The sequence below is a fragment of the Drosophila eugracilis genome, unplaced genomic scaffold (assembly GCF_018153835.1).
Source record: "Drosophila eugracilis isolate 14026-0451.02 unplaced genomic scaffold, ASM1815383v1 contig_2088, whole genome shotgun sequence".
NCBI lineage: Eukaryota > Metazoa > Arthropoda > Insecta > Diptera > Drosophilidae > Drosophila > Drosophila eugracilis.
In genome coordinates, this window is record NW_024572964.1 from 5,317,941 (window position 1) to 5,341,661 (window position 23,721).

Below are 23,721 nucleotides of genomic sequence, written 5' to 3' on the forward strand. Positions count from 1 at the left end.
TCAGTCGTTGCCTCGTCGCTTTCATATCGGACAGTATTCTTTGAATGGGGCGAAAATGCACTGAAAAAAATTAACTTGAATTTTATAACAATATAATTTTCAGTATGTGTAAAGCTAATAAATGTTTTTGCAATTGCAATAATAAATTTAAGTTTCCCAAAGGTTATGTAATTTGCAGTTTATAATTAAAGTGTGTTGAGTGATTGCAGTGTAGAAAATCGTGCATGGCACTACCAGCTCATATACACAATCATATACTCACAGCAATCTGAATCAAATGATTTGAGGGCTGACTAATTCAAAGGCAGCGCTACTTTATTCGATAAGCGCTAACAAATTACACAGAAAACAAAGCACAAACACCATATGATATTGTAGGAAAAGCTCTGGCAACATTTCACTTTCAAAATATTTCCATATGATAACAGCTTTGAGACAATATTAAATCTACATGACAACTCTATTTTTAGACTCGTTAAATTTAGAATAGATTAAACATGTCATATCAAAGTTCAATTAGTTATAATGACAATACAGATTAACACAAGAGATTACACACTAAATTATCACTCAATTACTGAAAAAATAAATAAAATCAGTAATATGAAAAAGGGGAATATACAAAAAATTTCCATTGCGAGCCATATTTTTTCTCAGTAATTAAAACACGTCACAATGGAAAATAAACAAAAACAAACGAGGCGATGAACAATTCTTGGAATTCTAACGGGTAATACCGAATGGAAAGGGAAATCAGCTGATTTTTAAGTTCTCTGCCTCTCTCTTATCTCTCTCTTTGCTTGGCGAACTTTATCTTGACGTTTGGCATTTGTCACTTCATTTGGTTTTTTATGACTTTTTGTGCAAGAAAAAAAAACGGGAAAAAATAAAAGTGGCTAACCTTTAATCGTTGGCAAAATAATTCTACAAAAATCTTGACAAACATATTTAAACACAAACATACGTAAAGCTTATTTAATTATACACGCCACAAAGAGAAAAATGAGCAAGGAAACCGAAAAATTGTATTTAATATATTCGAACAAACAAACAGACATTGAACTTTATGGCAAATATTGTGTATGTGTGTGGGCGCTTTATTTTTCTTTCTTCTTCTTGTTATTAATTTGAGTATGTGTCTAATTTAATATAATTTTGCCCTGGGGCATTTTGGTTTTATTTACTTTTGCTGTCGGCTTCTTTTACTGCTTCTTTTGCTTCCTCCTTTTCTTCTTCGGCTTCTGCTTGCTCTTCTTTTTTACTCTTTTCTAGGCACACGCACACTGGCACACCGGCAAAAACACAAACGCACACACACTGGCGTGTTTACAAACTTTTGCGACGTTTTCAAGTGCGACGCTGGCAGCGACGTTGGCAGAGACGTTGACGTTGGCTTTAACTATTTGGTTCTCCGCTTCCTATCGTTGTTCGTTGGTATTTTTTGTTGTTTTTTTATTGCCAACGCTTTAATAACTTTCTATTGCTATTTTTATATATTTTTTTATGCACACGCACACACACAAAAAGGAAGAGGTAGACACGTACTTGGTGCTCTCTTTCTGGTTATAATTTAATATATCTGCTATAATTTATATTTCTTCTTGTTTCGTTTTCGTTTTGTTCATCAGCTTTAAGCTTACGCACACACTTAAACACTTGGCGACGTACACACACAGAGGCAAAACGAGCGATGCAAAAGAGACGGTAACTACAGTTATAGTTGTTGCGAGAGCAGCTGATCTCAATAACGTCGACGGGAGGAAGTAAGTGGGAGGAGAGAGTAAGTTGGCAAGTCTCTTTCTTTACTGGAGAACTGGACAAACTTCGCGCTCTGCGAACTGCGAACTAACCGCGACAAAAATTAAAATCAAACTGTGAAGCGAGCTGAAAGCGGAATTCAAACAACGCAACGTCAGCGGCGGCAGCGGCAGAGGCAGCGCTGCAGAGGGCATGCGCAGAGAGACAGAAAGTGAGCGAGAGAGAAACTGGGAGCGCCTAATGAATGAATGAACGAGGCGGGAATGCGGGCAGAGCGAAGAGAGCGGCAATGGCAAATAGTTGTAGAAAAGCGCCGGCAAGCGGAACTCCTTGCTCTCTCCTTCTCACTCTCTCTTTCCCACCCACACCCTTAGTTTACCGGAAAAAGAAATTTCGTATGCGGCGAGGGTGTATTTTTCCCCAAAAAATGAGAGAGTGTGCAAATGCCAAAATGCGAGAGACAGAGCGAGAGAGTGAGAAAGAACTGACGTCAACGTCTGAGTCAGTTCTGCCTCTGCTAACGCCTCTGCCAACGTCGCAAAGCGCCACCACCCAAAAAAAAAAAAGACGAGAAGAGGCAGAACAAACACACAAAAAATTCGCACAGTGGAGCAGAAATCTAGCTTGCAGCAAATATATTACTCCATTCATCATTTTGGCAAACGCGTTTCGCTCTCTCGTTTGTTTTGCCAATTTTGTTATCACTCTTTTTCTTAGCTCGCTCATTTACTTTGTTGGCAAATTAAATTTTAGCTAAGTACAGTGGCACCTTAAAAATTATGGATTAGATTTTATTTTTGGAAACCAATTGTAGTTCTATAAAAACATTTTGAAAATCGTTTCGCTTGATTTTGTTTTATAAATTATAAACCATTAACATTTGCATTAGAGATAGTTCAGGTTGGTTTACCGATTATCCACTGTACGTATAAGTAGTTTTTAACAAGTGGTTTTTTTTTGTTTGGCGGCACCGTGAGAAACAAATTTGAGTGTTGCGGCTGTTTGCCATCCACTGTCTTCCATTAGCCCGCTCCCGAATTTTCCGCCACCCCCAAAAACCCAAAAGTCACCAGCTGATGATCTGGTCGTCAATTTCATCTTTTTTGGCGGCTTTTGAACCGAATTTTGTTTTGTTTGGCGCTCGTAAAAATAAATCAACAACCGTGGAGGAAAACACGAGAGCGTTGGGTGAAAAACTATTAAATTGGCACCATCGCACCACGAAAAGCACTAAAAAATATTATCATGGCCACCTGCCTGCCTTGAATCACTCATTTTCCACAATTTATTATAAAGAGCCACCAACTTTGAAGTATTTTTTCTTAAAAAAAGACAAATAAAAATGAGTTTTTGAGTTGAAGGAATCCCCTGTCTCATTCGCTTCGTACTTTTGGCTAACCCACTTTTTATAATAGTGAGAAATTTAACATTGTTTTTAGCTCACTCACGAAGTTTTTGAGAAAACCAGTTTACAGATTGATGCTCATACTGGAATTGCCCATAATTCACGGCGAATGAATCTTTGACTTTTTGAGAATGCTTCTACTGATTGATTGACAATTACTTAATTGATAAATTGGTAAGAAACAAGGGGGAGGAATTTCCATTGAGGTAATTACTAGAGACCGGATCTTTTATGGTATAAGATAAATAAAAATAAAAATATTGATTAAATTTTAAAAAACAAGTTAAATAATCATCAGAAATTCAACTAACAATAAAAATAACTGAAGTTGAGAAACTTCTCCTTTATAAAACCGGATTCGTCTACAAACCATTACCCAATTCATCTCTTCCATGAATCATCATTGTAATATTTTTTCTTTCCTTTCGAATTTATGATATTACGTTAAGCAAGGCATCAAACCAAGCAAAAAGTCGTTGATAAAGATATGCAAGAATCCCAATGAGACAAAAGAAACGAGTTAAAGAAAGCAATTTCAATGGAGAATAGCAATTTTATGGCTTACATTTTATTCGCGTTAAGAAAGGGACAGCTGGATGGGCAAGGGGGAATGCGAATATCAGCTGATAAAAAGCAAAATGCGTTGGCAAAAAAAAAAGAAAATCTTGTATGTGGGTTAAGAAGGAAGGGAGGGAGGGACTAGGGACGGCAAGAAGATGAGGGAACAACCATGATGATAGCAAAACAAACGAAACAGAGAGAGAAACAATATTATAGAGTGAGAGGGCGATAGCCGAGGGGAATTTTCAATTGAAAACGAACGCGTATAAATGCGCCCATATGGAAAAGGCACCCACACACTCTCACACACTCCTGTGTGCGTGTGTTGGGGAAAATTGCGACTTTGCCTGCCTTTTTATCGGCTTGCGGCATCTCCCCTCCCTATTCTTCTATCCCTCCTGCATTTTCATGCTGGTCTACGTCTCGCAGTCGACGTCAACGTCATGCCAAGGCAGCGGGGTGTGAATGCGGCAAAAAAAAAAAATACACACAAGAATATATTTGTTTTTTAAATTAATTATTACTAACACTAAAGACTGCAGGATATTTAAAATATTTTTGTTAAATATTTTTGTATGTTACTACATATTTTTAATCGGTTTTATACCCATAACTTTACCAAATCAAGACGTACAGCTAAAAGAATGACTGGTTTGTGAAGCTAACGACCAATACTAACTTTCCTTATCATTCGTTTGACGATTTTGTGAATTTTAGTTTTTGGCAAAATTTTGCTTTTTTTGTAAGGGGTAACATCATCAAAATTTGCAAAAAATGGCAAAAAATTTACATTTTAAACTGTGAATGCAGTTTTTCACTAATTTTAATTACGACTTCAGCGATGTATGACTTTTTATATTCCGACCATTTTTGGCTGTGTTATGAGAATAATTCTGATTATTTTGAGACAAAAATCAGGGATATGACATAGGAGAGAAAATGGTAATACATATTTAGTTGACCGCTATTGTTTATATTAAATACATTATCAGCGGCGTCGCGATTACAGTAATAGCAGTGACGCCGGCAGAGACATCCTCCCCCTGTCTCTATCTCCCTCTAGCCACTGACGCAGGCAGCATCTTCTGTTACTGCTTATTCTTGTTCGTCTTCTTGTTCTAATAGCATTTACTGTTTGTTCAACTGTTATGCGAGTTGGACCCCAAGACGTTGTTGTTGCTGTTGGTTTGTTACTGGACTGTTGCTCGTGTGTTTCCAGTTTTCCTTCGCCTCAACGTTTACCCCATCCTTTACCTCTCATATCCCATTTACCATCGCCGATTCCCATTCCCATTGACATCGCTATTTTCTTATTTTATCATATCTTGTTTGATTATACACTGTTAAAAAATATTTTAATAATAATATTGAAGCGTGTTGGGGATTCAACAGGGAGTTTTACCTATCCAATTTTTTAATGGACTTAAAATATTGAAATATTTCAGTTTCAATTAACGATAATAACCCAACAAAAACCATAAGACCTATTAATTTTTCTCAGTGCCATTCTTATGGCGTGCATTTACTTCTTTTGCCTCATTTCATTCCATTTTCATTTAGATTCGTTTGCAGGTCGTCAAGAAATTAAATGCTCATTACTTGGCCTTTTTTCCCTTCCATTCTTATTGTTTCCTCCTCGCGGTTTTGGTTTATTCATCATACGTATGTACGTTCGTGTTTCTTATCAGTCCAACTACTTTTGGGCCCTCTCTTTCACTGCCTCCCTTTCACTCCGCATTTTTTTCATTTTCTTTTTCCATTTTCTGTCCAGTAACACTGCTGGTGACGTCGACAGCAGCGCTGGCTGCTACGTCGACAGCGACAGAGGCGTCAGCAGCATCAACGACTCATCAATTTGCGGCACTTCTGTCTCTGACTGACCGATTGACTATCCAAAACTGTCTAAACACTAAACCACAAAGTCCCCACCCACACGAATCATCACCCCTGGCCTACCTAGTATCTACAGAATCATCACCACCCGCTAAACACATACTAAACCACCCACATATAGTGGTGGTAAATATAATGGTACATTGAATATCCATAAATAAAATGTAATTATTGCAAATATAAAAGAAAATTAATAGTCTTTTCTGAACATGATTATTCCTTCTTCCTTTTAAACATGTTTAAATATATCCCAAAGGTTTCAATTACCCGCACTACTAACGATTGTTAAATCACCCATATATCACTTGAACATATGGTAAACATATTACAAATTGAAAAGGTTTTCAATACTCAAGGGATATTACGAGCATTTGGCATAGGGGTACATTATATTTGCAGAAAACTGATTTGATATTAATAATTGAATATTTACCTACCAGGATTTTAAGAATATGTACGGATGTAATCAAATTTTATATTTTGAGATTTGTCAACAAAACTATAATCAAGTAACTTGTACTACTAACTTGACCACGACTGTGCTGGGCAAACATTTTTATTGCATGTCGCCTGTCAATCGCTAGCAATTGTTGTTGTCAACGCCGTCGCAGCAGCACAAAAATTATCGCAGCAGGAAATAAATATAAATGTGTATCCAAATAAATAAGTAAACATGTGCGAAAAAAGGGAGTTCGGAGTGGGAAGATACTAGGGATGGGTAGGGGACGCTGTGCGGGCTGGTGGAAGCTAACGATAAAAGCTTTAACGTTAATGACAAGCTCGTATTTATGAAGCAATACTTATCAGCGCAAACTTAACTTTTTTCCCATGAATTGGTGTTTCTGTGTGTTTACTGTGGTGCAGGTAGAGTAGTTTGTAATCAAAAATAAAATTGTAAATCGAAGAAAAAACACAAATTTTTAATTGTTAGGTTAGTTTCCGTTTTAATAAATCATTTGAATACCAAAATGTTTTACGAGGAAATTTAAAATAAATTTCCCTGTTTGTGGGTCCTGGGGGACAAATTTGTCAAGCAAATTTCTTACGAAATCCAGATTCGTTCTCTAGAGATTTTCCCCCGATTTTTTTCTTAATAATTAGCGTTTTTATCAAACAGAGTCATTAAAACTAACAATCGGCTAAAAATAGGTTATAACGGACACATCGATATCTGAAAAACATTTAACCAAATAAATATGTGCAACAAGTTCGGTTTTTTTGTGGGCGTTCCTTATCGATTGTGGATTTTTGTTTGCCTTTGGTTTATTTTTAGGAAATACATGATAACAGCAAACTTCAGATAAACACACCGAGGGTAAACAGATTTACCGCAATTAATGGGAAATTTCAGAGCAAATTGTAGGCGTTGACTAAAATGAGATAAAACAGAAAAAGGGTTGGCGGAATTCACAAAAAAAAGTCAACACAAAGTTCAGCCTTGACGCTGACTTTGTGAACTTTGAATTTGCCAGGACAATCCTGCGGTAATACTTGGCCATTAAGCAGGCAATCCGAAAGGCTTTTCCAGCCCGCTTTTCGCCAAAGCCCCTGCCCCCTTTTGCCATCCTATCACAAAAGCAGCTCTAAGCCACCTTAAGACGGAGCCAAGCAGGAATGTATCCATCATAATCTCATTATCCCAACTCTAGGCGAAAATTTTCCAGCACAAAAAAAAAAAAACAGAAATGGGGGAGGCAAAACGTCTTGGGAAAGTCACAGGAAAATATGCAAAGCAGAAAATTCCGCATAGCTGAAATGAGTGGCACAGTGGCGTCGGTTCTCTTTAGTTTTAAAGCTAAGAGTCTCCCCACAAATTCCTTTTCATAATCCCTCTTAAAATCTCCTCAAGACTACGCCCCCAAAATGTCAAAAAGGGGGTTGGTGCTAGTGTGCTAGTGATGTTCAAGTGTAAAATGTGAATAAAATACCTGAATTGCTAAGAAATAAGCGGAATTGCATTAAGTGCATCTGCTGCCAAAGGGGGGGGGGGTAGGCGAAAAAACCTTCACAAAAGGGGGTGGGGAGGTGGAAAACCCACTGAAATGTTAGAAAATCTTGGGGTTTAAGCTAGCTAGTGTGGCCAGTACGTTCAAGGTTATGTACGAGAGATGGAAATTAGTTTAGTTATGCAGTGACAGCAGAGATTTCCAGTGAAAAGTTAAAGGAAAGGAAGGAAAGATGAATTCCAGGAATATTACATGCTGAGATTTCAGAAGGAATATCTTTTCTTTGAAGTCAAACAAACAGTAAATTTGGACTTAACTTTTTACTAACTTAAACACAATAACGATAACAAGGAAAATGCGTATCACAGCTGCACATGAGTGTGCGTGTGTTTGTGTGATATCCTGCTGTATGAGTATGTGTGCGTGTTGTCCATTTTAATGACAAACATAACCATGAAAACATGAACATTAATGGACATCCATCCATAATGGACATTAACTGGTGAGGACGGAATGTGAGGGGCCCCAACAACAACAATTGGTTGACATTTGAAGTCATGTCTCGGACTAAATTAGACAGTTGACCCTCCCCAACCCCCCCTTGAAAAACCACCCAACTCTCCTTCGCATATCCATAAATTGTATGTAATCGGTAATATATAATTTCTATGTATGAGCAAAATTGGGCAACTGAGCTGAGGATTTGTCCGAGTCCGAAACTGTGGGCATGCATAAAATTGATATCTTAATGGCTGGAATGGGTGGATACCCAAAGAGAGTATTCAATGTTCAGGTTAATTTGGTGCGTGCTCAGCCCACCGTTAAGGGAGTTATCATTCGGGGGAATGGGTAGCCAGCAACAGCAGATGAATCCTAATGGAGTGAGAATGGTCGATGGACGGAAGGAAGTCAAAACAATATGCCATAGAATTTCGGACTAATACATAGAAATTCTGTTAAAATATCTCAGAAGATTTGACCAGGATCACTTTAAATTTTAATCCCTAATCTTCAGGCTTATGGAAAATTCAATGCCAACACCATAGAAAATGCTTTTATATTTCCACACATTATACTAAAACCCCCCTAACTAATTCAATCAAGTAACGCTTTTATCTACCCCAACGACAACCGGAAAAAAGCGAAAAAAAATCCCCTAGAAAAGCCATTAAATCGAGCTCACATCGACTTCAAAGCTCATTAAAACGATTTTCCATCAGACAGAAAGGGAATAAGAGAGAGGGCAAAGTGGGAGGTAGGACACTGGGAACTGCCCCCAAAAGAATCATAAATCATTGCTGAAATTTTCATAAATTTAATGAACATTAAGTGTGCCCCAAGCGGTGAGGCGAAGGCGGGGGCAATCATTACATGACTTCCACTGGACACGAGGACTTCGAAGGAAGAAAAGAGAGAGGGCGCCACACAAGGATCCGAAATGGGAGTCATCAGTCAAGCGTAATTCAATGTAAACCGATATACTCACTCCCACACACACTTTTCATATGAGATTTTCGAAAACTGAGGAAAAATTTCACTGATTTAAGTTTATTTTTCTATAAAATGGTAAATCGAAGAAAGTTTCGATAAGGATATCGATAATATTTCACTATTATAATCAAAAAGCCCACAGACACCATAGAAATGATCATTAAGAACACCTTTCACTATCGATAAATATATCGATTTTCTATCAATTTAGTAAGTATGAAAGGTTTTCATACCTAATTTTCATTTAACATTCTTTGGGAATCAATATAAGTATAATTTTCTCTTTGTGTATGGTCACCGATACCGGGTGTGCCAGTGTGTGTAACTTGAGGCGCCGTGTGGGTGTCGTTTGGATAAAAAGGGGGTGGTAAAAAGCGCGGCGAGGCGGACTGTTATGGAGCCCAGTTTCGGTTGACAGCAAATCTGAATTTGATCACAGAGCAAACATTGAAAGCGCAACAGAAGCAGCGGCAGCAGGAGCAGCGGCAGCGGGAAAAAGTGATTTATGAACATCCGTTGGGTGACCGAAAGAACCGCTACTAGACACCCCCTACATGTACGTACCACACATAGATGGCGCGCTGTGCAAAAATCACACCCACGCTAATGCCATGCCTCACCCACACATTTCCACTAAACCACTTTGTGCGGTTCGTTTTACAACAACAAAAATTGCATATTCTTTGGCTTAAATTTCACTACAATTAATGAAATAAAACATGAGACTATGTCTGGGGAAGTTTTTTAACTTTCTTACTTGGCACCCTTATCAAAAAAGCTAAAGTTAAGGTGTGGTATTAAAAATAATAAGATCTGTGAAAGTTTTTCACATCTTTTGTGTCTTTAAAAAGTGGTTTTATTAACCTTCTTAAAATCTAACATAAAATCTTCTAAATTTTTCCCCCCTTCTTGCCCAATATTTATTTATAGAAAAGCAAAAATATTTCTGTCAAATGAAAACTTTTCCATTTCACATCTACCGAGAAAAAACTCAAACCTCTTAAATGAAAATCCAATAAAAATAAAGAATTTAAGGGGGTGTGGGGAGTTGTCTCTTAAAATTATTGACATTATTCGTTGTACCGCCTGTTGTTCCAACTTTTCTAATTTCTAAACAAGCCTCAGAGCAACAACACCGACGACAAGGAAACAAAAAGTTTATCAACGCGTAAATTGGCCATGTCCATGAGGGAAAATGTTTTGAGGGGGTTGTATTGGGTGTGTGGGTTGGGTTTTTTGGGGGGTTTTTATAGCATGGAGCTTTGGCCTTTTGACTAACGGGAATGCCACTTAACGAATCACATAGTATCAGCCGCCTTCCACCCACTTTCCTCTATACTTTTCCAGCTACCCCGCTGTCACTTGGCTTTCATCTTGCCAGGCTGCGTTGCCTTTCCACCCGCGTTCTGTCATTTTTTGTTTTTTTTTTCTTTTTACTGTAGAGCTTTTCCTCCTCTTTTCCTTGCCAATTTTTTGCTGCCTTTTTTTTCGGGTTAAACTCTCGACAGGCGACATTTTTTCCTTCGACTTGTTAAAAGTGTCAATTTTCGCTTTACCAGCATGCGTGGTGGGTGGAGAGAGAGAGCGGGGGGGTTGAGGGTAATATCCGAGAATGTGAAGCTGGAAAACTGGTGGGTGGTGAGGCGTAAACTGTTTGTTTATGCTCACATGTCGGGTGTGGGATGGAGGTTCTGGGACATGTCGCGGCTTATTGTGTTACACAGGAGCTGCTCCTGGTTGGGCTCCTTCTCGGGGTCCTTCCACTGATCCTGGCAGCCCCTTCATCTCCTGCTGACAGCCGCCACCAAATTGCCAATTAAAATGTGCGACAAGTGGGTGGGAAAACAGTGGGCGGAAGCATTTTCCTCGTCTCGTTTTTGGTTTTTCTGCTTTTTTCTTCTTTTTTTTTTTTTGTGTTAGTTAACTTTGAGCCGATTATAGCCGTGTGGCAGCGTGACCTAAGTGCAGGGCAAACAAAGTGATTTGAGCTTTGTCTACCCCCTTGCCACTCCCTCCCTCACCCTTAGTCTCTCTCTCCCTCTATTTTCAGGACTTTAACTTTTGGCTTTGGAAAAAGAGGGAGCGAAGCGAAAGAGTTGGGGCTGCTTCCCCACTATAGTTAAAGGATACAAATCCTCGTTGAATAATTAAACAGCAAATTGCAGCAGGACAAAAGGGAACAAGTGGCGGAGGCCTATCCCCAAAGGGGTTTTTAAACCCCCAACTTACCTCTTTCTTAGCTTCTTTTTTTTTCATTTTTTTTTTTTATTCTTGTTTACCTCATAAAAATTCTTTTGAAACTTACCTGCAAAAAAGAGAGAGAGAGAAAGAATAAGTAAAAGGTAAGTCGATGAGTGATAAGAATTGGTGGGAAACAAAAGGAATAATATTGAGGGACCTTTGACATTATTATCACTGAAATCCCAAGAGTTTCCAATCCTTTCAACACACCCAAATCAAGTGTAAGCTCTTTCGTTAAGTGACAAGTTTTTAGCCAAAAAGTTTTTGAAAACGAATTGAACTTTGAACAGACTAACCCATGTTAGCCAGCGAATTATTGGTTAAGTCTTTGGCGATTTCAGTGAAACTTTCAGGTAAGTTGTATTGGAAAATAAATGGAAAGGTTTGATAGAAAATAAATAACTTAAGAGTGGCTGTTACTAAGGCTTAAATAAATCATTAAAATAACAAGTTTTTGTAGTAGTTTCACTTTCTTTTTCATAGCTTTACAAAAACCAATCTATCTCAGCTTGTTTTCCTAATTCTCTCACATGAATACGAAAATCCAACCCCTCTCCAATCTCAACTAATACACATCCTATCACTTGCAATCCATCCATCTATTGATAACAATCTTTCTGACTTTCCTTCAACATAATTGGCATCTCTCAAGAATTGCTCTTCGGTTCATTTATAACACTTCTCCGGCTCTCTCTCCGGAAAAAATCTAACAATTTGTCAAAATATAGAATAAATCCCCCACAAAAATCTGCAAAAAAAAAAAAAAACAAAAGCCAAAACCACAAACAAAAGTATTTCGAGACGAGTGGGGAGACGAACTTGCTTCAATTTGGCATTTTTAGGGAGGAGGCAAAAAAAGAGCAAGAAACGTGTAGAATTCTCCAGTCCACAGATAGAAATGCAAATATTGATGGATAGGCTCTGTGCCACTGGCAGCAGCAGCAGCAGCAGCAGGCCACAAATTCATAGACAGAGATTGATGATTGATAGTGTCACACATAAATATTAACAATTCATGGCGCACACAAGCTGCCAAAAAAAACCAAAAAAACAACAACATAAAACCCAAAAACTTTGCCAAAAGCCTAGATATACAGCCAAGCAGAGGAGCAAACAAGAGAATAGCAAAATAAACGAAATCCCACGCAAAAGTCATGGAATATTAATGAAGCCCAACAGCTCGGAAACTTTTACGGTCAACGTGTTGAGAAGACCCCTTGAAAGATGCAACCCAGCAGAGATTTCAATCCCAAAATTCTGTGCGGTTGCATAAATGAAATCACTGCCACAATAGGTGTGTTTTGGACAAAAAAAGGTGGAAAGTGGATGTGGTAGGTGGAGGTGATGGTCACTACTCAGATTTACAAAAACGCAGCATTGCATTCGATAGGGGGACTTAAAAGTGGAGGAAAAATCCAAAACAAGGTTACAATGACTCGTAGGACCTCAGAAATTCTTCATTTTCTTTTAACAGACTTTGGGGAAAATGATTCTTATTCTTATTCAGATCATTGTTTCCTGTTTCCCCAAGCAAATACAGCTTAGATATAAGAGAGTTTCATTACAAGTTCCTAGAAGTTTCACTCTTTCCCTCTCATAATCCAAGTCCAATCCTCTAAAGATAATGATAATTTTAAGTTCTAGTTTCTGATATTTCAAAATACGTAACCTTACTACTTAAACTTGACCTTAAAGAGCATAGAATCTACGGTTTTCCCTAGGAAAACTCTAAGTTCTTCATCTGTTTCACCTTCTTCTTTTTGGGATTATTTTCTTGTTTCTTTTGCATTTGCATTTCAGTCACGTTTGACATTCATATTTGTTTGGGAATTATGTTTTGTTGCACACCCAGACTAGCAAACCAGGGAGGGAGATGATTTTCGAGTAAAGGGGGACTAGAAGTGGGGAAAAAGTGGGGGCGAGGGTCGAGAATTCCAGGAAGGATTGCGTGTGCCATGGGTATTACCATTGTTGCTGTTGTCGTCGCTGCAGTTTCTCGTTTAACTTTGTTGACACTTCGTTTGATGAAGTGCGCTCTGGGCTCCGCTGCCAATTCTCTCGGCACCCGAAAGACCACCCAACCAACCCTGCCCCAACCCCTTTTTTGCCCCCCGGAACTGGCATAATTGAATATGTCTTCATTTCACGTTTCTTGAGTTTTCCTCGACTATTTTCCATCTGCGTTCAAGCTTGTTTTGAATTTCCCGAGCTGCGAAGAGAGAAAAGCTGCCATCGATTGGGGAATTGAGAAAATTGAAAACGAGACGCATGATTGAGAGGGGTGGTGGGGGGAAGCTCAAGTATAAACGCGTTTGGCAGCTGATTGTGAACTATAATGATAATTGAAGTGGAATGAAAAATATGGCAGAAACTCTAAGAGGAGCAGCTCCGTGGGTTAAAGAGCATCAACGGCAGACATAACGTCTTGAGAAATATGAAAATTTTCACAACCCAAAGGAGAAAGGATGTCGTTCGTGGAAACTCTAATGCAATTGCTATGTTGAAGTTGATCAAGATTGATAAGGTGGTTTATAATGATGAAGAATATACGAGGTTAGGAAGAGCTAGCTAAGATGAGACTTCAAAAGGGTAAAGTCGAAGGTTTCTTAAGTTAATAGCCAAAGATAGACTTTAATATTTCATATCCAAATCAAAGATTCTCCTTTTTAACTTTATAATTTATGAGATACCTTTAGCATATCCTGTATTTTGCAGGACCACCCAGCCTTTTCACACATCCTCAACCACTTTCCGCGCACTTACCAGCAAACAATAAAGTCCCAGACATTCAACTTCAATTTGGCCAGAAACACTGCAAAATGTTACAAGCACAACAAAAAGGATGTCCTGTGGGTTCAAAAAAGATGAACAACAAGAAGAAGAAGTAACAGAAGACTTGAGCGGAAGAAATGGTAGAGAATTGAAGAGGAAGCCGGGCAGGAAGAGCTTGCATTTTATGCATTAATTCAAAAATCGTGTTCAGTTGAGAGAGCAAACCGCAGTAAGCTCTTTCATGGCACTCCCTTTTCCTTTTTAAATGGGGGGGGGAAAGGGAAAAACCCGCAGGACACTTGGGGGAACCAGCGAAAAAGTTGGCAACTCTGTCTGGGGTTACCTCACATGCTTTGTGTGTGTGTGCAAGTGAAAATGCAACCATGCGGGATTCAAACTTCCTTCTCTTTTTTTTTTAGTCTTTTTTCTTGCTCTTTTTTTGCCTCTAGGCTGTTTTTACACCTGGCGCCAAAACTTGAAGAACTTCCAAAAAACTTCAACTTGAACTTTAAGTTGAGGAGTTCAGATGAAGAATGAGTACAAGGCAGTGAGTTCGTATGGAGAATACTAAAAAAAGGCATTAAAAAAAGTTTATCCCAAGCACGCAACTTGAATATTATGTGCAAAAATATTTGCAACGAATTCAAAAAAAAAAAAACGGAAGAAAGTCTCCCCTAAAAAAAAAAAGAAAGAAAAAAAAGGAAGCAGCAGGAAGTTTTGAGTACCAAGAAGAAAGAGTGAGATACAAGAAGAGAGCACAAAAATTCCAGCACGTATGCCAAGCAATTATACTACAGGAATTTCTTAATTTTTCCGTTGGGTTTTTTCATCCACCAGGAAGGAAAACTCTAGAAGCTGAAGCAGAACAAGCAGAACAGCGGAAATAAGAGGAAGCTCTGCAGACTAGGCAAATTATATTCTTAGAAAAAAGTCAAACTTCTAAGAAAAAAAAATTAAGAAACTAACAGAACATGCAAACTTATGAGGAGTTATATGGCTGGGAAAACAGAATGTTGAAGGAAAAGCCAAGGAAAGGACAGACGAGGTGACAAGACTTTCGACTCCGCCTTTTGTAAATAGCTGGGAAATGTTTCAGGGGAAAAGGCAATCGAGGTAGTTAGTACCCTGTAGATATGAAGTTTTTCTTAAGGTTGCTTTGAAAAGTATCTTCTTGACTTAACATTTTTTGATATTAATGGGTAAGACTTCAAAACTATATCCCCCAGAAAGCATAGGGTACCAAAATATGTTTTGGCAACCCAGCTAATGTCAGGCAGAATACATGGAACACCCAACATCAAAAAAGAAGGCGACAGAAGGACATGAATCCTAAGAGAAAGAGGAGCTGCACAGGCGTCCAGAAGTGACAGACACTGGAGGGACAGGACTCCGCGACGTGTCAGCAGCTTGCTCCTGGCTCCAAAACATTTTCTCTCCTATTTTCCTTTTTATATATTATATTTTCCCCTGTTAGCTGGGTGTTCCAGAGTTTTTGCTGTAAATATCATTAAGTCCGCGTACGTGCCAAATGGCAGTTTAATTATGGCCAGGAGACGGCACAGAGACCATTCCCACCACAAAAACTCCAAAGGAGCCCCCCAAGTAGGAGCCAAGTTAGAAAGGAAGGACTCCATTACGGCGAAGTTTGGGCAGCATTTTGCAATTAAAATAGATATAACATTAAAACAGCTTGTTCTTTTTTTTTCTTATATATTTTCTTTACCCAAAAAAAAAAAACAACTATTAAAAAGAACAACGGGAAAAAAATGAAAATTTTCATTTGGCTGCGTTTTAATGAGTAGATGGATGGAAGGGGCTAGAAGGCAGGTTGCTACGAGGCATACGTGTGAGTTATTAGAGGCAAAGTTAATGAAGCCGTAAAGTGGGGGAAACAGTGAGGAGGAGATGGAAAAAGTCTACTTAGATGGCAGGAAATTTGAAGGAAAAACTTCTGTTTGACAAGTTGATTAGATGCCAAGGAAAGATAGGAAGGAAAAGCAGGAGAAATTAGGAGGATTAGAGTTTGAGATTTTAGACTTTGAAGTTCTGGCTTTCTCTGAGCTTTTTTAAGTACTTCTTGATAAGAGGAAAAATCTATGAAAAACCTAAACTAGTACCTATATCAGCTTTACATTTTCCCATTTCAGTGAAAAGCAAAGTACTTTCTCCCAAAATTGCTTAAATGAATGGTGTAATTTTCCCAAATTAGTAAAGAATAGAGAGCTCCTGAACTTCCTTAACTTTTCTGTTCATTTTTTCGCCACTTTCCACATAAATTATTATCATTTTCCCAGCGACTTTACGCACACAGTCCTTAGTTGCATTTCCCAACCAACACCCACCATCACCCACACTTTTGAAGTTAAAGTTGAAGTGTTTCCATTGCAGTTTTCCCCTGACATTTCAAGGGTTATTCTTCTGGTGCATTTGGAAAAAGTTTTTTCCGCCCTCTTTTCTCTTTTTGTCTCACCATTGCACTTTTGGCTGGCGAAAACTCCTTGCAACTATTATTATCAACTATTATTTTGTCTAGTTAACTGTTGGCAAAAAGGGAGAAGCTTAAGTGATGTTGCCACACTTTGGGGCACCCACCCCTCATTTTTCCAGGAGCCACTATCCCCAGGATACAAACACACACTTGGCTTCACCCCCCCACATTCCACATCGCACATCCTCAACGCCTGTTGCCCAATTTGCGTAAACATTTATTACGCACTCCAAGGGAAACTTTTCTCGAATTATTATTTTCTCTCAACTATTCTGGTGTGCTTTGTGGGGGGTGTGGGTTAAGTTTGGAGTGGGTTAAGAGGGAGGGCTAACAGGCGTGGCCATTATGCTGCTGCATAATTTTATGATCATAATTAATTTCATGTTTGCCACTACTGCAAAATGAGTCCTGCGGCTAATCGGTCTGCAAATTGCACAATGCCAATGGAAATGGCTTTGAAACTATTCTGTGGGTTTTTCCTTGGATAATTTTCATTTTATTTTGATGGGATAAATAAGATTGCAAAGTGTTTATTTTGGATAGCAGTTAAGTTGATTTTTCCAAGAATTTATTTATAACCAAAGATGAAAAAAAGGAATTTCCTTGAAATATTTTCCCCACTTTTATTGGGTTGTCAAAGATAAGGGCGAGTTTTTAGTGGCTTGGTACTTTCCCCTTTCATTTTGTGGTTACAACTTGTCGGGTTTTTGTCTTTTGATTTCAGCTGTCGCCATCGCCACCAAATTTCCTTTGGCCACCCCCTTCTAACCCCTTTTTATTCCACCAATTTAACTCCCTCCCCCCCAAAAAACTTTCTTCAAGATCAGCCCTTCGTTCTTTGCCTTTTTCTCCCCTTTCCCTAATGGCCCTTGGTACTTTAACCACTTCAATCTCCGATTTAGCCACGAACTCGAGTTTGCCGCTTGCCGTTCGCCATTTTTGCATTTGCCACGCCCACTTCGCCATCGTCTTTTTCATGCATCGAGCTTTATCGCTCAATGCTCATTACTTGCTGTTGTTGTTGTTGTTGTTGTTTTTTGCCAACTATTTTCAAAGTAATTCCCTGAGTTTTGTTGTTCGATTTTTCCTGCCTTCAAACGCAAAGTTTCCCGAGGCAATTTCCAGAGGTGGGCGAATCCTTTTCTGCCTCCCCCTTTGGGCGTTGGTTTTTCGCTGACTATTAGGGTTTAGCTCTTGATTTTCTCAGGATTTTCTTATTTTTGATTTTTCTTTTTTATTGTTATTGTATTGGCCACAACTGTTGCCACAAATTTGAACTTTGTTTGCAGCGGCTTTCATTCCTGACTCCCTTTTTTCCTTGATTGGAAATATTTTTCGTTTATTTGCATGTTTTTGGGGTTAAGAAGGATTCCATGAAAAGGAATTCTAAATATGAATTTTTTTCTCTCATAATTTTTGGATGGCTTTTGTGAGTTTTTCATGACCTTTAACTTTTGCGGTTGAAAGTTACGGTTGGTGTAAAAAAAAGGATTGGAAAAATATAATAACTGGCAAGTAAATAAAAATGAGATAACCCTTAGGAATGTTTATTGGAATTTATGGGAATTTATTAATCTAAGGTTTCATTTTAGAGCTGGCAAAGCATTGATTTTGTTATCGAAAAAATCGATATTTCTCAGAGTTTCTTTCATTTACTTTATAAATCTCAAGAAAAACAGGACTTAAGTCATTTGTAAAGTTTTTAAGAAGATTATTTAATTATCGAACGATAATGTTATCGATAGTTTAGTTATCTTTGCCTTCCCAGCTCTATATTTAAATCTATTTTTGTTTTACTTCTAATAAAATCTTACCCAATAATAGTCCACAGGTTGGTTTAGAAAACTTACCTAAAACGAGAAGAAAAGCATAAAAAATATTATTAAATCGGTTAAACATATATACTCTATATAAACTCCAGCCCAACTTGACTTTATCGATAACTCTAAAAGCCAACAAGCAGCACTTGCTGTGAATGTAAATAGAATAAATATAAATCACTTTCAATCACCATAGTGAAAATAAATATTATCCAAACAAGGTAAATCAATTTAATCTCTCAATTGAGTCTGACCGGCTTGCACCCACCCCTTAACCCATGCAGCTCTCTCTCTATCTCTTAACCCACTCTTGCCTGCTGTCTGTGCTGGGTGGGGAGGGGGAGTGGTGTGCAAACAATTTGTACCCTTCACCTGTGTGAAAACAGCTGGTACAAGTCCTGCGAATCTCGGAGACTCAGGGACTCGAGCTCACTTTTTCACATCCCACACACACACACACACGCAGAGATATGGCCAACATATGGCAAAAGAAAGCCAGCCCGAGAAGCTTTAAATTACATAAAAGATTTACTTGGAAAAAAAAAATGAAAGAATGAAAGGAGGAAAAGTGGAAAACTGGGCAGGAGACAAGCCAAGGAAAAGTCCTTCGAAGGAGTGTGTCTGTGCAAGATGAAAAATAAATAACAATCACACAAAAATCAATATTGACAATGGAATGAGGGGTGGTGGCCGTCTGGTAGCTAACAAAAAAAAAAAAATTGAAAATAAAAAACCGAAACCAAACAAGTAGGCGTGGCATTATGGACCATATGTTGCCGTTTTGCAAAACTTACCCGGAAAATATATTCAAAAAAAAACAAATAGGAAGTCGAAGAGAAAACACACACAACTACAAGTTCGAAGAACACACAACTTTTTTAATCAAGTGTCAACTGAAATTGAAAATTTGCACTTCGTTTAAATTTCCTTTTTTGGGTTGGTTATTTCAAAGGCAGCCTGCCTAATGACAAGTTTATTTGTTATTTGGCCGATTTCCCGAACAGCTGTTGCACCCTCACACAGATACTCGCGAGTACCAACACATAAACACACACAGGGATAGAACGTGGTGAATATGGTTTTTGTTGCCTGGTTTTTAGCGCACGCACATTCAGCTCGAAACGATGTCGGATGCTGACTGAGAGCCAAGTTGGCAAAAAGTGTCCGAGACCAAACGACCGACCAACCGACCGCCATGATTGAAAGCCGGCTGTGTGGTGTGGCAAAAAGTTCTCTTGGGAGTGATATAGGGTAGGGTGGTGGCTATATACTATACACAGGGTGGTACTTTCAAAGGAAAGTAGGAGAAAAGGAGGGGTCTGAAAGCTGGCAGGAAACTGGACACAACCTGTTGAGCAACAAGGAGACGAGAAACGAAACGAGACGAGTCGAAATCGAATGGATGGCAATGACAATGTCATTGAAAAGGACTTTGCCTCTGCACTCGACCATGAAAGAAGGGGTGGTTTTCAGGCTTAACAAAAACACAAAGAGGGGGGGCTGTACCAGTACCAGCAGTAGTAGTAGTATCTCCCCGGGAAAAACAGGGAGCTTTGGGGGTAGTCCAGGGGGGATCCAAAAGAAAACTTGGTTAAGCAACGAAAATGAGTGGCACAGACAATGCCAACTGTCATCGGGATATCAATTTTTTTTTTTTTCGTTTCTTTTCGTACGGATATGAAGCTGACAGTCAATTAATAAACGTTCGACACTTGGCCGCCAGAGGGCGTTAGCCATAGTCTGGTTCATTTCACTTTCTTCTGCTTTCTCCATGTTCTTTTTGTGTGTCTCGTTTTTTCTTCTCTTTTTTTTTTTTGGTTTTCCTCTCTGCGTGGGCGGCATTTGCGTCAGAGCTTCCTTGTAATTAACATTCTGTAAAAGTTTTCGCTTTTCCCACAGCATTTTTCTGGGAAATTCCAAAAAACAGCATCTGGTTTTTCGGGTTAACAGGTGCCTGGGTTTTATTTCAAATTGTTTTAAGTATTTGTTGCTTAAAAAGCAATGAATTGCTTTTAAATTTTTGGAATTTTGTTAGACCCAAAAATTTGATGGATTAAAAAATCCAAAAGTTACAAAAAGTTACAACCCTTAACCTTAGAAGGGGGTTAGAGGGTTAAATAACATAAAACTTGACTTGCAAATTTTATTTTTTATTTAAAATTGATTGATGAGAAGGCTGTATTAGATAAATTCCTAAAAAATATTTCCATAAATAAACCATAAAAATCTGTTTTTATAGATTTTAAAGCAGTTATTTGTTATTTTTCCCATTTATATACCTTTAATTTCCCATTTCCTATCCCCATGTTGCTTTCTTTTTCCCCTCCCTAAGCTGTACTATTTTCCATTTAAAACGCATCCATCATATCCGGCTTAGTCACCAACAGCTGCCCTCATAAACGACTCGTACATTTGTCACAAATTTTAATCTAATTAAGGCTCCCCCTGGAACACCCACCCGCCAACGCCCTCGGAATAATCCAACACCAAAATTTCCCTGCCAAAAACATGCAAATCAAACGAAAAAGTTGGCAAATTTTCTCTTTTTCTCTCGCCTTTTGCAAATCCCCCGCTCCCTAAACACTCGTTATCATTAGCTAACAATACGACAAAAGCCAGAGAACAGGAAAAAAAGAAAAAAGAAAAACTATTCCCAAAACATATGTCAAATAATAAAATAAAAACCAATCAGCAACAGCTGCAGGGCATTAACGAAGTGCGAGAGAGAAGGGCAGAGAGAGGGGCAGATTACGAGAAGAAAGAGACAGAAATGGAGGCGGAAGAAACAGAGACAAATGCACAAATTAGTTTGGCCAAATGAGCAAAATCAAATTCGCATTGCCAGCCACAAGAAATGTTCCGCAGGATATAAAAGGGACATAAAAGTGGAATACAGCAGGAGGAGGAGGAGGTTGCTTAGGTGGGAGGGGAAAACTAGAGGAAAATGGAGATGGGAGAAATCCAGTGGTTTAGAACTGTCAACAAATGAATCTTCAAGCCACCAAAGGCAGCTCATAAGGTTTTCTTTTTGGTTCGAAATAGTGAAACTTTTTTCCTTTTTTAAACAGAGAAAAAAGGAAAGTAAAATTTAGGAAAAATATTCTAAAAAAAGATGTCATCAAATTTGGATATATTTTGTTTTACATCACAACTCTTTTTCTCAGTGTATTTCTCTTTTTTTTATTTAACCATTCTTCTTCATGTTTCTTCGCCCACTCGCTAGGTTCAACTGCTAAAGAATTTCTCACTTCCGGTTGAGGGCAGAGAAGCGTGGCGAACATTTTTGCACCGACTGTTAGTTCTTCTAAATGTCAAGGATACAACAATTACACCAGCAACAACAACAACAACAACAGCACATGGCCAGCAATCAAGAAGGCTCAGAGGAAGTGGCAGAAGAAGCAGAAGCGGATTCAGCTGCGGCAGTGTGGCAGTAGCAAGGACAAAATGGCAAATGCTGTCGCCGCCATCGAGAGAATGCTGTAATTAATTATTGTGGCGCACACATTGCGGCATGGTCGAGCATACAAAATGGCTACTTTGTTGACAATTCTTAGGTAGAAGGGGGGGTGGGCAGGGTTGTAAGTATGGTTGTAAGGGGCGGAAAATCTAGCTTTAGGGGATTTAGGTGCGCTGCTATGAAGCAAGTTAGTTTAGCATTCAACTAAAGATCGATTGCGATGTGGTAAATACAGTTGATGGTTGATTCGATTTGATGGCAGGAGCTCAGCGGGAAAGTATGCTATGGTATGTAGTTGAAAAACTCGATTTTGGGGAGATTCTGATTTTAGGCATCCTATTCTAAGACTATTCTTTCGTATTAAACTTAATGTAAAACCCCGTCTATAGTTAATTCCGCCCTATCCATTACCCAATTTCCCCCACAGCAAAAAAAACCCAATCCAAATTAATTCTCCGTATCACTCGAGTTCGTGGGGGTCACATAATGTCGCCCATTCGCCCACAAATAACTCAACCCTCACGGAATCTATTGCGGAATGTTTTATTATATTCCTTTCGCTGGCATTGTTGTTCTTCTATTTATAAATGACAAACGCAGAAATTTTCCCTGCATGGCGCCAAATGCCATCAATCAAACCAACAACAAAATACACGGCATTACGACACAAAATTCCTACAAAAAAATAAGGTAGACGGAAAAAAATGCAAATACCCCCGAAAAAACGAAACGACGACAAATGACAAAAAAAAGGAGGGAAAACCGGAGGGCAACGAATTCCATGACAACTGAAGACTGACAAGGAGTTTCAGACCAGGACTTGTCCGCTAAGCTTGGGGATTCCAGAACCTCTAGAGGTATGCATACACACATACATACTCATACATAACTGGCAGTCTGTAAATTAAAAACGTTTAAAATGCGTGCTGCATACTTTTTGGGGGCTCTGTCTGGCTGAAACGAGGGATGTCACTAAAGTTTGTTGCTCCCACGGCAGAAAAAAACTTTCTGCAACATGTGTGTGTTGTTAGTAAACTTTGGTCCTTGAAGCTAGTTTTCTCCTTTGTTTAAGCGTCAAGAAAAATAAAATATATATCTATATACGGAGTTTATGTATAGAAAATAAGAAGAAAGGCAGCAATCTGACAGGCAAATGCTGCTCTCATTAAGCCAGACACACTTACACACACACTCCCACAAGCAGCTTAAGATGTCAGCCAAGACACAGTTGGTCTGGGTCCTTGTCTTGGTCCAGGAACGTGGCAAGTTCAGGACCACAATCAGGACTACCAAGCTGGCGCTTCGAGTTAATTGAATTCTGCGTAGTTTAAGTTATACGACACAGTCATAAACTTGGCCTCATATGCGTAAAACTCAAAGTTTTTGCCCGGTTATTTATGCGGTGCGTGCACGCACTTTATGAGAGTTCAGTTTTTTTTTTTTTCGGGGGGGTTAAGAAGGAGGGTAGGGGAACAGCTTTTAGTGTCATCTATGGAACCAAAAATGCTCGTGCCGCGGCACTTAAAGTGCTTTATTATATAGGCAGAACAACATGAACTTGCCAGAAAGGAGGGGAAATTGGGCAAAGAGTTTGGATGGAAATAAACTTTGTGATGCCATTTTCCTTACATTATTGTGGAAAACTTTTGAAATGCAGCCACATATGAATGGGGGATAAAGGAATATTTATGGCTAGTAGAAGATTATAAAAAATAAAAGCATTTCCTTTTATTTTAGTTAAGTTAATAATATATTTCAGCATTTTAAGTTAAGAATTCTTAAGAGCTAGCGTTAGAAAACAGATATCTTTTTTATATCTTAACTTCGCCCACACTAGACAGTTTGTTGAGCAGCTCAAAGGAAAGCTCAAAGGGAGGTTTACTTAT

At 38.6% G+C, this 23,721-nt stretch overlaps 1 protein-coding gene across 15 annotated transcripts in view; it reads right to left on the reverse strand.

Annotated features, from left to right (window-relative positions):
* LOC108107547 (protein alan shepard) overlaps positions 1–23,721 on the reverse strand; it is a 135,825-nt gene that overhangs the window by 33,992 nt on the left and 78,112 nt on the right. For 10 of the 15 annotated variants that reach the window (XR_001772443.2, XM_017215100.2, XM_017215096.2 and 7 more), the window contains one exon: positions 18,370–18,405. The exons of 4 other annotated variants lie outside the window; for them this stretch is intronic. Coding sequence is in view for 9 of the 11 variants with exons in the window: in XM_017215100.2 (XP_017070589.1) it covers positions 18,370–18,405 (36 nt within the window). In the remaining 2 variants the exon portion in view is untranslated. Of the gene's footprint in view, positions 1–1,184; positions 1,879–18,369; positions 18,406–23,721 lie in introns of those variants that run through there. One more of the 15 variants, XM_017215099.2, reaches the window with a different exon arrangement.